This window comes from Somniosus microcephalus, chromosome 2 (assembly GCF_052327205.1).
Source record: "Somniosus microcephalus isolate GS21.2 chromosome 2, FLI_Smic_1.0, whole genome shotgun sequence".
In the NCBI taxonomy this organism is placed as follows: domain Eukaryota; kingdom Metazoa; phylum Chordata; class Chondrichthyes; order Squaliformes; family Somniosidae; genus Somniosus; species Somniosus microcephalus.
This window is the reverse complement of record NC_140988.1, coordinates 128,738,525-128,754,340: the sequence shown is the minus strand read 5'-3', so window position 1 is coordinate 128,754,340 and position 15,816 is coordinate 128,738,525. Positions and strand designations below refer to the sequence as shown.

At 45.1% G+C, this 15,816-nt stretch overlaps 1 protein-coding gene across 31 annotated transcripts in view; it reads right to left on the bottom strand.

Annotated features, from left to right (window-relative positions):
- ank2b (ankyrin 2b, neuronal) overlaps positions 1-15,816 on the bottom strand; it is a 1,120,520-nt gene that overhangs the window by 585,909 nt on the left and 518,795 nt on the right. For 2 of the 31 annotated variants that reach the window (XM_085962272.1, XM_085962264.1), the window contains exon 1: positions 258-1,720. The exons of 27 other annotated variants lie outside the window; for them this stretch is intronic. In XM_085962272.1, coding sequence (XP_085818398.1) covers positions 258-383 — 126 coding nt within the window. In that variant the 5' untranslated portion in view covers positions 384-1,720. Of the gene's footprint in view, positions 1-257; positions 1,723-15,816 lie in introns of those variants that run through there. 2 more of the 31 variants (XM_085962246.1, XM_085962257.1) reach the window with 2 other exon arrangements.

Genomic DNA, 15,816 nt, shown 5'->3' with positions numbered 1-15,816 from the left:
ATTGCTGCAATCTGCAAAAGGTGGATAGAAAAAAAGACACATTTTAATCCAGTTAATTAAATCTGGTTGGGTATCCTACAATAGAAAGCCTATTGATAGATCCCCGAGTTAGCCTATGTTTATCAATTTAATGGTATTCTGACAGGGCTGGCAGGGCACCACAATGCAGTGAATCTATAATCATTGCTGAGTAAAGTCACGTATAGCAGGTGTCTTTAAACAGTCAGTGGTACTATATTTTTGGTAAGGTGGCGTACCTTGCGTTTGCGACTTCTCCTCGATTGCCTCTTCCTCTCTCTTTCCCTTTCCTTTTCCTTTTCCTTCTCCTTCTCGTCATGATCAAAGTCCCGGGCTTTTTTAATGTGAGCTGCAGCGTGAGCCATACCAGAAGGGAAACACCAAGACCCTGGTTTTAAAAATTCAAGTCACCCCAACTACAAATTCGAATGACTTATTAGCAAGGACAGTGCAAAGGAGGCAGGAACCAAGGACTCCAATCTCACTAGAAAGGTCACCTCTCAAACAAAATACTTGCAGCGCCCTTAATTCAAAATGTAGTTCAGTTCCACAGACGCAATCCTCCCCAAGAATGTGAAGCAAGTTTGAGACCAGCTCCCCTCAGAGCTGCAATGGGTAATAAGACGACAGACTTGGAGCATATTCTTTAGAACACATAACGTCAGAACAAGGCCTTCTGGGGCCCTGGGACTGACTGTGTCCCCCGACTAGAGCAGGCAGGACCCATACTAATGGAAACTGAAGGGGGAGAAAATTCCTCCTAGCTTAAGCTACACCTCACTACGTGCCGAGAAATGGTGCAGTCTGCTTTAATGACTGGTGCTGCTACTGCTGCTGTCTCTGCTGAAACACTGGATATTTTCTCTTCTCATTTAAAGCAGGTCTTTTCGTGAAGATGGGTTTCTACAATTTTGTCAGCAATCTGTAATTATATTTATATCTATAGGTGTGTGGGGAGAGGGGGACTCTGACTTTTGTAATGCTATTGTTCTTGATGATTTGACTTTTTACCTTACATGTGATTTAGTGTTCAAAAATCTGAAATAAGAACTTACCAAAGATGACTTCAGGGTCTGTTTGCGTAATATAGTAGATCGCTCAATCCTTGGGTTGCCTGGATAGCAACCTAAGTAATTATGAATGTCTCATTAGCTGAAAAAGCTCCAGCACCAGTTATTTCTTTCCAATAATAGCCAAATATTAAAAATAATCTAAAAGCAGGTGTTTAACTGAAAGGTATGTAGAATTTCAGAGAGCTCATTCAAGGTTTGCTCAGTAAATTCAGCAACCACAGACCATCAATAATAGTCTTTACGTCTGGAGGAAACAGATCTGCAAATGATCAGTGTAAGTGCTCGCCACAAGCACTGAGTGTCAAACATTGTGGCTTACAAGTGAAAGCCCACAAAGCTGTTTAAATAACACTCAGATTTTCCACACTAGCTTCTTTGAATTTTCTCTTTGGAGGATATAACTAAAACAGCAATCTTTAACCTCATGGAGCTTTAAATGTCATTTTTTATGTCTGCTTGAAATTCTTATAAGGCACAGTGCGCAATGGGTTAAATACTCTGTAGCATTAACAATGCCTCCTCCACAAAGTCACTGTCAGACACTTGTTGCAGATCTAGGTTCACCCCATCATCATGTTGAGGATTGACTTCTCGAATTCCTTCCTCCATGGCCTCCCCTTCCTCCATCCTTCACAACCTCCAATTAATCCAAAATCTATAATGACCCTTGTTCTCCTGAGCATTAACTCACACCCTCCCGATATGCCTGTCCTTGCCCAGTCTCATTACCTTACATTTATCTACATTACCAGCCACGCACCAGCCCACCTTTCCAACCTAGCCAGAGTCCTTTGTATTTGCTTTTCCTGTTTCCTACTGCTTGAATCTCCCGCCCCCAATTTGGTATAATTTACAAAGATAGCTTTTTTCTGTCTCCAACTCCATGGCTGTAATTTTAACTGGGGCCCAGTTTTCGACTCCAACTCCAGGTCTCCAATTTTATTCCCAAGACTTCTAGCATTCATATCAAACTCTGAGGCATCCATGTCCCCCATTCCTTAGACTGATGTGTTTGTTTATTTTATTATTTCCCCATGTGGTCATATCCTTATACTCCGCACATATAACTGCTGTGTCAGTATCTGCATTTGAACCATATGTTAGCCCCTACTCTCACAACATAATATCCAGCTTCTGTATCTCCACTACCTCTTATTTCTCACTTTCTAATTCTATTTGTCCATCCCTCCATCTCATTAGTTTAAATCTTCCCCAGTGCCTTATTTATCCCATCTGCCTGGACATTGGTATTGGTAAATTCAGGTGAAGTCTGTCGTATCTGTAGAGCATCTGGCCTAGAACTTGCCCCAGTATCCTTGGAATCTGAAAATGTGCCTTCTGCACCATCTTTCTAGCCATACATTGACATGTCTAATCTGCGTCTCCAATTTGAAGATGTTAGCACAGCATAATAACTTGGGTGTCTTAGCCCATGTCAAAAATGTCCATAGTGAACTGCTACAAGAGTTGGTCTGTTCAGTTACTGTCCCCAGTGCCAGAGGTTTCTTCTGTAGTTGCACTGACCTGGTAGTTTCAAATATAATAAACTATGGACCAGGAAATGGTAACTATGCCCATTAGCTGTGTCCCTAAAAAGACTGTAGATTTTGCAATGTCATGGAATCTATCAGCCCATTTCGTTTCTTGAAAGAGGTAACCAAGCATTGTTTAACTACCAAGATATAGCTCTGAGTTTTTTTCCCTAGCCTTCAAAGATGAATCAAATTTTCACTTCATTATGAATAAACTTGTCCCAGCAAGCCTGTTACGGAGCCATTCTCACTGGCAAACACTGCCACAAGAAGACAGTCTTTTGCTGTACTGATCCAGCATATTAGACCCTTTCTGGAAAAAGAAGACTTGGTCTTGCACTGATTTTCATGTACAGACCAAGTACAGATAGATTCAGAGCTCCTGTTACAAGTTCGGTAGGATCACTTGCCCATTTAAATTAATGGCATGGATGATATTAAATGGCCAATTATCCAGGAGAAACCTCGGCTGCTGGCCACACAGATTCCATTAGACATAAAATCATGGGCACTGTGCCTGCGATTTCCTCAGATGCACAGCCAATGGCAAGGCTCCCCATCGGCAGTGCAAACTCAACAATTTATTCCTTATAGTGTTGAAATAATTTAGGTATATCTGTTACTTTTACAATATATTCTATAAAATTCATGTTTTTTCTCCCTTCATTTTGGGTCCCTTTTATTTACAAGGAGCAACTATCGTGGTATATACTGAAGGCCAGCACGGTCCAAGCAAGATGATGAACCAATACAATATATTATACTTTGATATTTGGGCTCTGAATTAATAATTTATGCTTTCTATAACAGCAGGGAGCAATTCAAGCTATTCAATAAGCTACAGTTTATTTGTTTAAAATATTTTTCAGTGAATTTCTGGGCACAATCTTGCCAGCCCTAGGGAGGCGGGTATGGAGGCGGGACTGCTGGGAAAATGGCAGAATTTGGGGGCGGGTACCCATCCCGCCCCCAACCCACTTCCATGCCATCTTGCCAGGTAGTTAACAAGCAGGTAAGGGGGTTATCCCCATTTTGCCCACACAAGTGCGGGCTTCCCAAAGGCTCCGAACCCTGCCAGGGTCACCGAGGCGAGTAGTGGGTCTGCGGGAGTCGGGGGGGTGCAAAAGTGCGCTGTGAAGGTAAATGATGGGTGCAAGTGTGGAGAGGTGAGTATGTGAGGTAAGTGGAAAGTGTTAAAAAAAATTACTTACCTTTGTTTCTTCCTGCAGGCTTCAAGAGTTGGGTATGCAGAGTCTCGCACCTCCGCGGCAGAGATGTCAGATGGCCGTTGCATTCTCCAATGCAACAACCATCCCATTTCTGCTAAATAAAGAGCTTTGATGAGTCTTGAATTCAAGAACTTATCAAACTACAGAGACTGTCAGTGTTTGACAGCTTCACAGAGCTGTCAAACGATGACAATTCATCTGTCTAAAAATATTTTACTTGCCTCGGTGACCCTGGTGGGGTTCGGAGCCTTCGGGAAGCCTACACTTGTGTGGGCAAAATGGGGATAATCCCCTTATCTGCCTGTTAACTACCTGGCAAGATGGCACGGAGGTGGGTTGGGGCGGGATGGGCACCCGCCCCCAAATTCTGCCATTTTCCCGGCAGTCCTGCCTCCATACCCGCCTCCCTAAGGCTGGCAAGATCGTGCCCAGAGATTCACTGACAGATGAAATATCAATATTTTTGACAGATGAAATATCATACACTGACGTTCTCTGTAACCGGCTTTCCCTTAATTGGCCTGCAAGGTCAATCAAGAGAAAATAGCGTGGGTTGGCCAGAAGTTGATGGAGGCGGGACTGAAACCCAACAAGTGGGAGTCCCACCTCCAAAAGCTCCCCATTGGCAAAATCCAGCCCTCTGTGTTTGTCAAGGTGGTGAATATAATATTGTGGAATAGAATACTTGCTCACTCAGCATCAGTATCTAGTACTTGCAAGTTACAGACAGGTGGATCTCCCGCCAATCTGCCCCCAAGAAATACATTAAAAGCAACTTCCAAAGTGCACTCCCTAGTTTAGTGTAGAGTGTTAAGCCAATGTATTAACCAGTTGCGTGTTAGTATGCAACCAAGCAGGAATTCCAATGCTGGAAATACTAAGGCCACCATATGTTTTATTCACAGTTTAGTCACAAATTCATGACTCTCTCAGCTATGTAATATTTACATCACCTCTGCAGTGAGTACCACCATTATTTCTTTGAATGATATCATCAGCTGCTAGAACCTTGCAATGCCTCTCATGTTTCCAATTAATATTTTTGTAGCCATACAAGTAATAAAACACACCCTGGTTATTTTCAAAAAATGCTTTGGGACACTTCTTGGTACCGACACATCCTGGCTGCAGACATCTGAACGTACAGCCTGGAGTAATCCTTTGAAGATGTTTATCACAGTGAAGTCATTGGAGAAATATTCCAAGACGAATAAATCTGCAATAACATTGCTAAAATGAGTATGTCATCTTTGTAGTGCCTACTGCCGCAGTTTTACAGACAAAAGGAGACTTGAATATCAATGTGTTGCAGTGTTAAGTAACAGAGAAATTAGGACAAGCTGGACTTGCATCAACCTAGAATGAGGCCTCTTTGTTCATTCCTTATAATAGTAGTTCCCTGTTCACCTTTTTGTGTAATGCCCTTGGTGTTCTACTACTTGCCAAAATAAACTGTCTGTTTTATCTATTGTCAGAGCCAGGGACCTCAGAAGGATTTTAGAGAGTTAAACCCACACAATGGCCTGGAATTTGCGGTGGGTAATAACAGCGAACGAATAGCGTTCGTTGTTATTACCCCTTTGAAACTGACCACAACTTCAGGATGTAGTGCATGCGCATCCTAATGCGGATCCTGAAGTTGCAGTCAGTCATTCACTACTCTGACACTGGCTGCGCTGTCACCCGCCCCTCCTCCTCCTCCCCGCTACCCGCCCCCCCCCCGCACTCCCCCCACCCCGCCCCCGCACTCCCCCTACACAGCCAGCAATCAGTTTAATCTGCGAAATCAGGGAAACTGCCAAAAACTTTCGCTATTCCGCAGTAATATTGCTGTTAAATACCCCATTAAAAGTTAGACCCTTTTGGATTAGGTGTAACTGGGGTTTTAACAGCATATTGACTGCTAAACAAATGTTATGGCCCTGAAAAACTAATTTTAATTTTGTGGAGTGTCAAATTTATCCATTTTAATAAAAAAGAAATTTAAAGTTTGTTCATCTTTATTTCAGGTTTATCTTTTCCCCATGTGAGCGCCCCAATCTTTGTTTTGCTTACTATAACTATTTTAAAAAGTTAGAATCAAAGCAGCTAACTCACTTTCCTGGTGCTCGGTCTGTGAGAATTCTGCAATGTGATTGGCTGCTTAGACAGCTTGTTGACGTCACAGCAGCTATGGGATTCCCACGAAACTACGCTGATTTCAACTACATGTCGGAAAAGTCAAACTTCTCGCCACAGAGATTGAGATCTTTGTGGGAAGCTTACTTCGGGGCCAGCGGCGAACACCTTTACTTCGCCGCTGACTGCAAATTACGGGCCAATGGCTCAGTGGGTGATTGCACCACTTGAGCCATGCAGAGCAGAACAGTCCAAGTTTCAATGCTGGGGTGGGTCTATGCTGGGCGGTGGTAGAGTACTATAATTGATCACAACTTCTTGATTTATATTCGACTGTTTTAGCTCTGCAGCTCACCATTCTACTGGTTTTGTTGATTGCTTATCTGCACTGGTTGGAAGTGCTGAGTGTTGAATCTACCAAGACTTCAACGTCATCGTTTGTCATTTCAACACCATTCATAGATTACACTGGTGCCCATTTTCCTTTCTAGGTAAATACTTTAAATTTAATGCAAACAATGGAATCTGTCATTATTTTGACCACATTCCAATTTTGTTCCACTCATTCTGTGACTTCTGAGCTGCCTCCTTCAATTAAACTGCCCTTCTTATTTGCTATCATCTGCAAATTTGACTTTGTACTCTTGTGCGTCTCCCCTCCCTTCGCCTTATCATTGTAAATCGTGCCATCAGGCACCTTGACTCCACCCTCCAGAATTCCCTCCCTAAGCCCTTCCACAACAACAACAACTTGCATTTATACAGCGCGTTAAACAAAGTAAAACATTTCAAGGCGCTTCACAGGAGCGTTATCAGACAAAATTTGACACCGTGCCACATAAGGAAATATTAGGACAGGTGAGCAAAAGCTTGGTCAAAGAGGTTGGTTTTAAGGAGCTTCGCCCACCTCTCTAACTCCCTCTGCTCCTTTAAGACCTTCCTTAACACAAACCTCTCACTAAGTTTTGGTCACCCTCCTAATATCTCCTTCCTTGGCTTGGTGTCCATTTCTTTTTGACTATGCTGTTATAAAGTACCTCTATGAATAACACTGCTCCTGAACTTCCTCTATGGCTTTTCAGGTGCCTGCAACTGTATCTGAAGAAGACATAGCAATGTAAATCACATGCAAATAAACGTCTGAGGGCTTTGCACCCAAATTTCCTCTAATAGTGCTGGGTGCAGATCAGGTTCAAACAGATCCCGTAAAAATCTGAAGCTATTAATTCCAGTGCTGTTGTTGAGGAACAGACTGGTATCAAGATAGGTCACTATTTTTAACTTTTGGAATAAAAATTGTTTTTGCTGCTTCAGGCCTTATTTCAGAATGTTGTTAGTCTTTTATACTTAATGCTGGAGGCAGCGTTCAATACTATGTTCAGCGATATGGCTTATTTTGGAGGCAGATGAGGGATAAACAACCACAAGCCCCCTTGAAGAAGAGCAGGGGTGTTCTCCTGGTGTCCTTGCCAATATTTATCCCTCAACCAACACCTAATACAGTTGATCTGATCATTTATTTCATTGCTGTTTCTGGGAGCTTGCTGCCGAGTTTCCTACACTACAACAGTGTCCACACTTCAAAAGAACTTAATTGACTATAAAGTGCTTTGAGACATCCTGAGATTGTGAAAGACGCTGTATAAATGTAAGCTCTTTCTTTCTATCTTCCCACCACTGAGTACCCTGCCAGCAGTCAATGGCCTAGAAATTAGATATGGCCGCGAAACGGGCAGTGTTAAGGCCCAACGATGTTTAGCTGCGCCAGGTCAAAATGGTCGAGGTAGCAAGCAAAATTCATGCTCAGTCCTCATTAACATGATTGTAGTCTTGATCTCAGCGCTAAAACCGCTGCTCATTGGCTTAACGCTCAGCAGGTGGGCCAATATCGGGTCCAGTTTAATTCCCAGTCATGTTTGGCACAGGCTTTATTCAGTACTTAAAGGGGAGCTGCATTGATGCTACAACACCTCATTGTCAAGCCACGGCAGTGTGAACACATGGCGGCACCTCAGCACAGGGAGAGAGCCTGCAGATTCTCCAACACGGCTCTTGAGGCACTAGTTGTGGCTGGGGAGAGAAGGCGGCCTGTCTTCTTCCCTCACACTGGCAAGAAGCCCTTGCCACAGGGCACAACTCTCGAAGGCTCTGGCAGGAGATAGCTGCCTATGTGGCGGCCAGCACTGTGGTGCAAAGGTTGGCCATCCAGTGCCAAAAGAAGTTTAATGGCCTCACATGGCAGGTCAAGGTGAGTGGAGGCTTCAGCAAATGCCATATCCCACCATCTGCACCACAAGCCTCACACACTGCTCAATCCACCGCACCCCCAGCACTCACCTACCAACAATCTCAACCTATCACCACTCAAACCTCACAATCATAGTTTCACTTCACCCTCAAAACCATAGCACTGCTGCAACACTCACACCCACATCTCACACCTTGCACACACTGACACCTATTAAACCATGGCAGGCACATCATCAAAACATATTGCAGTGCACTCACTCTCCTTTGGCGCACATAATCGGAGAGAGCAGCGGCAGACAGGCGGGGGGACAAGCTACCATCCAGGACCTCAGCTAGCTGGAGGAGAGAGTGCTGGTGATCATTGGGTGGCAGATAATGGAGGCCATGGCAGCCGGCGAGGTTGAAGCCCCTGGGGACGACGGTATGCTCATTCTTAATCCTACTTTACACATCCGACTTCCCAGTCAGCCCACAGTCTCTTCTCACTATCAAGCTGCTGATGCTGTATGCAGCATATCTTACTTCCACCCCTCCCCCCACCATAACCCTACTCTAGTGGCTTTCTTCTTTCAGATAATCAACAACAAGCACCCGAGCAGCCTGTCCCTGAGGTGCTGCAGGAGAGCGAGGGGGGAGAAGAAGACACAGCATCACTGCAGCTGTCACTCGCAGACACCAGGTCAGAACCTGGCACTCGCATACTTTAGAGGCTAGTGTAGAAGCGGGATCGGCATAGGGTGAGGCACCGGGCATGAGTGGGCTGCAGCAAGTCCAGGGGGAAAGGGTAGCTCGGGGGCCAGCTCCCCGGAGGGCGAGTTCGTGCGTGAGTTCTGCTGCACAGGACTCAGATGAGGACCTCGATGGAACGGCCTTCAGAATAAGGGTGATGGGCATGCACTCCGAATTGCTAGGTGCAATGGCAAGCCTGCCAGAGAGCCTCTTGGCAATGTCAAGGAGCGTGGAGGAGTCCGCCTCCAGCATTGCACGGTGCTCTGTGCAAAGCTTGGAGCCCAGGGTTTCCAGGCTGGAAATGATGGGAAACTTCCAAAGTCACCGTGTCAACCCAGACATGATGCTGCGTATGATGTGCCATCGTGGCTGGGTTTACCAGTGTCAACTAGGCCTTGCAGGGTGTCGCAGCAGCCTAGCAATCTGTGCTCCAACAGATTGCTAGCAATGCTGAAGCGCCGCCCCAGAGGAGTGGCAGTGGGTCAGTGGAGCAGGACACTGCTGTCCTCTCTCAGGTTAGCAGCATTCCTTTTCCCACCATTGCCAGACCGCCACTGCCCGTCAGCCAGCCAGCCCAGACTGCTGCCACCCATGCCAAGGTGGTGCAGTCTACAGCTGGGTCTACTAGGGCCAGAGCCACTCGAAATCGTTCTGCAAGGCCATCTGAAGTCGCCACCATGGAAACTCAGCAGCCTTCCACCAGCCATGCTGCAGCCACTGGGGGAGTACTTCGTAGGAGCACTAGATCAGGAAAGGGCACCCGAACAACAGATACTAAGGGATTGCACAAGGGTGATTAGTTCATATCATAAGTGTAAATATGTGTCAAATGATTTCGGATAAATTAATTAATTTTGTTTGGAATCTTTTGTGGTGGCTTTCATTTCATCTTTGTGCCCAGGAGCACAATATTCCGTGAGGGATGGTATGATTGGGATGTGGTGAGCAATGGAGATCTGGGGTTCCATTCATTGAAATTGGAGTCTGATGAGGTGTTCACGGACAGTCCGCCCGGAAGCGGGATTAGCTACCCCCTGCCCCCCTCCCTCCTCGCCCTCTTGCTCATCTTCCTCTTCCTCCTCCTCCTCTCCCTTGTCCTCCTCCTGAGATGGTCCCACAATCTCTGGTGGCAAGGGCTGCGCCCTCATGATGGCCAAGTGGTGAAGCATGCAGCAGACCACCACGAAATGGGACACCCGCTCAGCCGAGTGCTGGAGGGCTCCTCCTGAGCAGTCAAGGCAGTGGAACCGTTGCTTCAGTAGCCCGATGGTCTGCTCGATGATCTGTTCGATGATGTTCCTTGTGGAAGCATGGCTCTCATTATATGAGTGCTGGGTACCAGTGGAGGGGTTGCAGAGGGGAGTCATGACCCAGGTCTCCGAGAAGCCACCTTCGAGTTTCATGTGGTGGCTGGAAGATTGCTGGCACACCGGACAGACGCAGGATGAAGGGATCATGGCTGCTGGCAGGATAGCGGGCATTGACCATCAGGATGCTCTGAGCGTGGTCACATACAAACTGTACATTAAGTGAGTGGCAGCCTTTGCGGTTACAGAAGATCTCAGGATTGTTATATGCCGACTGCAAAGCCAGGTGGGTGCAGTCGATGGTGCCCTGCACCATGGTGAAGCCCGTTATCCTGGCAAAGCCACATGCACGCTCATCCTGCTTCTCTCTGCTCAGTGAAAAGAAAACATAGTCCCTTCTCCTGGTGTAGAGAGCCTCAGTGACCTCCCAGATGCAGCGATGGACAGTGAACTATGAGATGTTAGCTATGTCTCCTGCGGGTGAAGAAATTGAGGGCCCTGTAGATCTTGACTGCCACTGGGAGAGCCCTGGTCGCCCTGCTCTCAGGCTGCAGGTCTGGTTGCAGGAGGTGGCAGAGTTCTGTGACCACCTCCTTGGTGAAGCATAGCCTGTTAATACACTGCTCCTCGCTTAAATGGATATAAGAGAAGTGCTCTCGGAAGACCCTAGGTGGGTAAGGCCTCCTGTTGAGAGCCCTCCTGCCCCTCCTCCTCCTCCCTCTGCGCGCATCTACTCTTCTTCGCTGCCTCTGCCCCCTCTCCCGACGATACTTGAGCACGAGTGGGACTGCCAGTAGAGCCCCCATGACTGTGAGCAAGTGTTGTGAGCAGAAGCCTTTAAATAAGAATGAAGGCATTCTTCACTTGCAACAACACTCCCTGCACCATGGTGTAGTTTTTTAGGACTTTGAAAGAAGTTTATAAAGCTGCTGGATTGCAGAAATTCACACTGAGCCAGTCAAACTGCAGAAACATGTCAGGTGCAAGTAGTTGCTGATGATCCCTTTAAATGCCATTGCTGGAGCCTCCTTCCTGCTTGTCAATGCTCGCTCAGCTCGTCACACTTAAGGCATGCCAGTAAGAGAAGCAGCAAAGTTGAAACTCACAGATTGAGCGTCAAGTGAGCGTTGCACACTCACTGACATCACAATCTGTGTAACCTACATATTCCTAGCGAGCGCGGACATCGGCAGTGCTGCCAGCCATCCGAAAATGGCGGCCGCCACGGGACCTGCCGGCAGCAGACGAAAGAGAGGCAGGCACAATTTTTTTGCCCGAATCTGGCGGTAATGTGTGGCGCTAAATCCCCGAATTTCTTGGCCAATATCTTTAAAGTTTTTTCATCCCTTGTACTTGCTTATATGAGAGTTGCATGCAAGTGGTTTATGAGTGCAAATAAATAAAAGCAAACTTCAGTTGAATGTCCAACTCACACTTAGAATGGCCTCCTAGGCAAAGTACTGGAGGCTGCTCATGCACTGGAGCTAGATCTCAGCATGAATTAGTACCTTCAGGACAGATTAGAGGAAAATTGCAAAAAAATTACAAAGAATTATCATTAATAAGTTTCCTTTCTTATTTCTATTGATTCCTATGTACGGTATTCCTGTTTAAAAAGTGAGTGGCAGTAACATCATTGAGATTGCGAGCATAAAAGTTTTACTGAGCCGAATAGTCTTGGATTGTACCTTTCTATCACTGTGGCAACATGCCGAAACTTAATGCCTCATTTCACAATGGTACCAGTCAGGGAGGAAAAGAAGTGATGACATGTTAAATGTGGCCAATGCTGCTAACTAAAGCCTTGCTGTGGTTTTGTTTCACTGTAATAAAAATTACAGTGAGTTTAAAGAAAATAGAGATGAATATGTTTGGAAAGAAAAGCTCTCAACAATGTATTTAAGCTTTGTTTTGTAAGAAAGGGAATCTTGTATGTAGCACACAGTATGTTGCAAACAAGTTTTAGACAGCAGTGGTTACTGTCTAAGTGATGCTTGTGGCCTTTTATTTTTTTCAGAGAATTGATGTCCAGTGACTACAGAAACATTACTCAAGAAAGCATTGCTTTCAACAGAAAATCTGTCCTCCTAAGCAGTCTGAGCAATCATGGTACAATTACAATGAAATTCAAAAGCTAGTCAGATGAGAAAACTTGTGTTGAAATGGCTTTTGAAAGAGGGATCATGCATACAGCTTGTTTTACTGAATGTGCTCAGCAGCCCACTTTGATAATTGAAGAATTCTTGCAATACTGGACATCCAAATGAATGTTTATAATCCACTCCAAAACCACTTGCATGCAACCCTTATACAAGAAAGTACCAGATATGAGGAAACCTTAAAGAGGGTGTCTCACCATTAGTGAAAACTTAAATTGTAATAAGGAAGTTACAAAAATCTGCCCAGATTTCTCAGCCGGCTCTACTCACCCACTCCCCCCCACAACAATTTTTCAGATGTTTCATTGGATCTGGGATTGAGATTGGGATTGGTAGGGGTGGAAAGTTGCTCAAGGACATGCACTGGCGTATCCCCGCTTCTTTGCTTTTCTCCCCCATTTTCAGCTGCCTGTGGAGCAGCTGTCAAGAATAAGTCCACCCGGTGGACATCTATAATGAAGATGCAAAATATGTCCTCCAATGTATTTCCCTTTATTTGTGCTGTTTGAATGCCTGTTATCGCCAATCTTATAGCGTCCTAAAGTTGGTTGAGGGGGCCTCGGATTTTTTTTAATGCAGCCAACGCCTGTGCACATCAGGGAGCCCGTCTCCAAAACAGCATGACCCAGAGGAACTGGAAGATCGACTGATGTCAGTGGCACAATTCCATGCTGGAGGAAATCATTCCCTGCCAAAGATGTGCCATAAATCCACGAGTGCAGAAAATCTAGGCTATTACACTAAAGGACACATACACATAGGATTTATTGACTACTTGTGCACTGAGTCAACCGTGGTGTCCCCTTGTCTGTGATATTTCACTCAAAGGGTACTGCCTTAGATAAGGAGGTCACAGTGGCCCAGATGTTCTTCTTCAGTACCTGCATCGCCTACCAGGGGTACCCATCTCAGATTTGGGCTACCCATAATTCTCCAGCCATTAAAATTAATGACAGAAAGCTTTGAGCAGGTTATGCCTGAATTTGTAATCGGTACTCGCATTAGGTGAAACTCTTGCGTCAGGACACTAAAAAGAAAACTTTGGGACTCAAGTCATTCTGTAAATCAAATGTGATCTCCGGTGGACGTGAAAAAGTGATTCAGGACAGCATGCCATCTAAGATTTTCCACTTGCCTGTAATTAACTGCTGGGATTTCTCTCCAATCTCTTCCTGATGGCTCATCTGAAATCAGGAACTTGCTATATGGACAACGTGGGCCCAAACCCATGGGCTGCATTAGTGCACCAATGTACTGTATTACAAAACTACCCACTTACCAGGAACATCTATATTTTATTTATTTTTTGATGGCATTAAAACTTCTTCTATTTTGATGTGCAGTATGTTTCTCCTCCTTTCTTTGAATCTCCCCATGCCGCACACCATTCCTTACTGAGACCTAATGGAAGTGAAATGTTTGTTGGCCTCCACTAACATGCACAGTGACTCTTCTAATTCCCCCTCTGGCTCTGTGGATAAATCCTTGTCCTCCACACTGTTGTCCCCATGATAGTACAGCTTTAGTAGCAAGCTCACTGTGAGGAGGTGTAGGCACAAACTTGCTTTCTTCCACATTCCTGGGTACAGTGTGTTTGTGCTTTAATGTACAATGCCATCGCAGCATCTAAGAAACTTTTCTTTTCCCAACAGAATGTTTTGACTGATATCCACCACCCACGGACAAATCACTTCCTCTTCCTCTAAAGATTAATCTTCCTTGTCAGACAGCCCATGACTTAAAGCTTAAGGACAAAAGGTAGACTGTCTGGACAGTGTTATTTAAAATTAATTGAAGGATTACTGCTTGTCCTGCTAAAACTGTTGTGTGAAGTTTGAAAATATTTACTTTGAAATATTCAACAGAACTGGCTTGTACAGTCACTGGGAGATGGGCATGCGAGTGGCAAACTATTTCTATGTGGTGAATTTAAAATGTAAACCAGGCCTTCTAACAAAAGAGGGAACAAACTTCCTTAAAATGGTCAGAGGAAATAATCAAAAAAAGAACCCTTACCCCAGCAGCAGCAGAGGCTAAAGCTTGTCAAGCTATGAGCTTGCAATATCATATGGGAGCAGCTAAAGAGGTTTTAATCATGTCCTCTCAAACTAAGGAATATGACCCACAAGGTGTTAGAAAGAATAAATAGATTCAGTAGGCTTGACTATGTCAGCTCGAAAAGGCTAGTGTTTGTTATTAGCAGGATAAGTTGATCTAAGGTGAAAGGAATCTCTGAAGAAACAGATTGGGATACAGTGTGCTTGTATGCTGTAGACATGCCCCCTGCTGTATTGCTCTGTAAGTGTCTCTTCTTATAGGCCCGTATTTTCCGATGCCTATGGGTGAGTACGAGCTGTGTACAAACCCATAGGGACATCAGAAATGCCGGTTTCAGCGAATGCGCTTCTCACATGCGCTGAAAACCGGCATTTCCGATCTGTCAAGAATGCTCTTCACAGATCGGACACCTGCCCTAGAGAAGGGCCTCACCGGGCGGGGAGTTCCGCTTTCTGGAGAACCTCCACCCGCTGAAAACCCTCAGAAATCTTACGCCTGGTAAAAGCAGCCAGCATAACAGTTCAAAAAAGTAAAAAAAAAAAAGTTCACTCATTTATAATTTAAAAATACTTTTAAAAAAGGTAACTTTATTTTTAGCCCCGTAAAAAACTTATTATTTTTTTCAAAAATAAAATTGTTTAAAATATTTAATTTAATGTAATTTTAACTCATTTTAAAAACATGATGGTTTAAAAAAAAAATGTATTTAATGTTTTAGTGTCTTTTTGTGGTGATCTCCATTCATATATTTGACAGGTCCATCTGTCAAAAGTATGGAGGGAGATTCCCTTCTCCTATTGGCTGGCATCACCCTTGTGATCCCAGGGACGCTTGTGAACCGCCTGAACCCCTGGGATACGTGGGCCCAGCGCATTTTTTTTTAAAATTCATTGATGGGATGTGGGCGTCGCTGGCTAGGCCTGCATTTAGTGCCCATCCCTAATTGCCCTTGAGAAGATGGTGGTGAGCCGCCTTCTTGAACCGCTGCAGTCCATATGGTGTAGGTACACCCACAATGCTGTTAGGAAGGGAGTTCCAGGATTTTGGCCCAGCGACAGTGAAGGAACGGCGATACAGGTCCAAGTCAGGATGGTGTGTGGCTTGGAGGGGAACTTGTAGGTGGTGATGTTCCCATGTGTCTGCTGCCCTTGTCCTTCTAAGTGGTAGAGGTTGCGGGTTTGGAAGGTGCTGTTGAAGGAGCTTTGGCGAGTTGCTGCAGTGCATCTTGTAGATGGTATACACTGCAGCCACAGTGCGCCGGTGGTGGAGGGAGTGAATGTTGAAGGTGGTGGATGGAGTGCCAATCAAGCGGGCTGCTTTATCCTGAATGGTGTCGAGCTTCT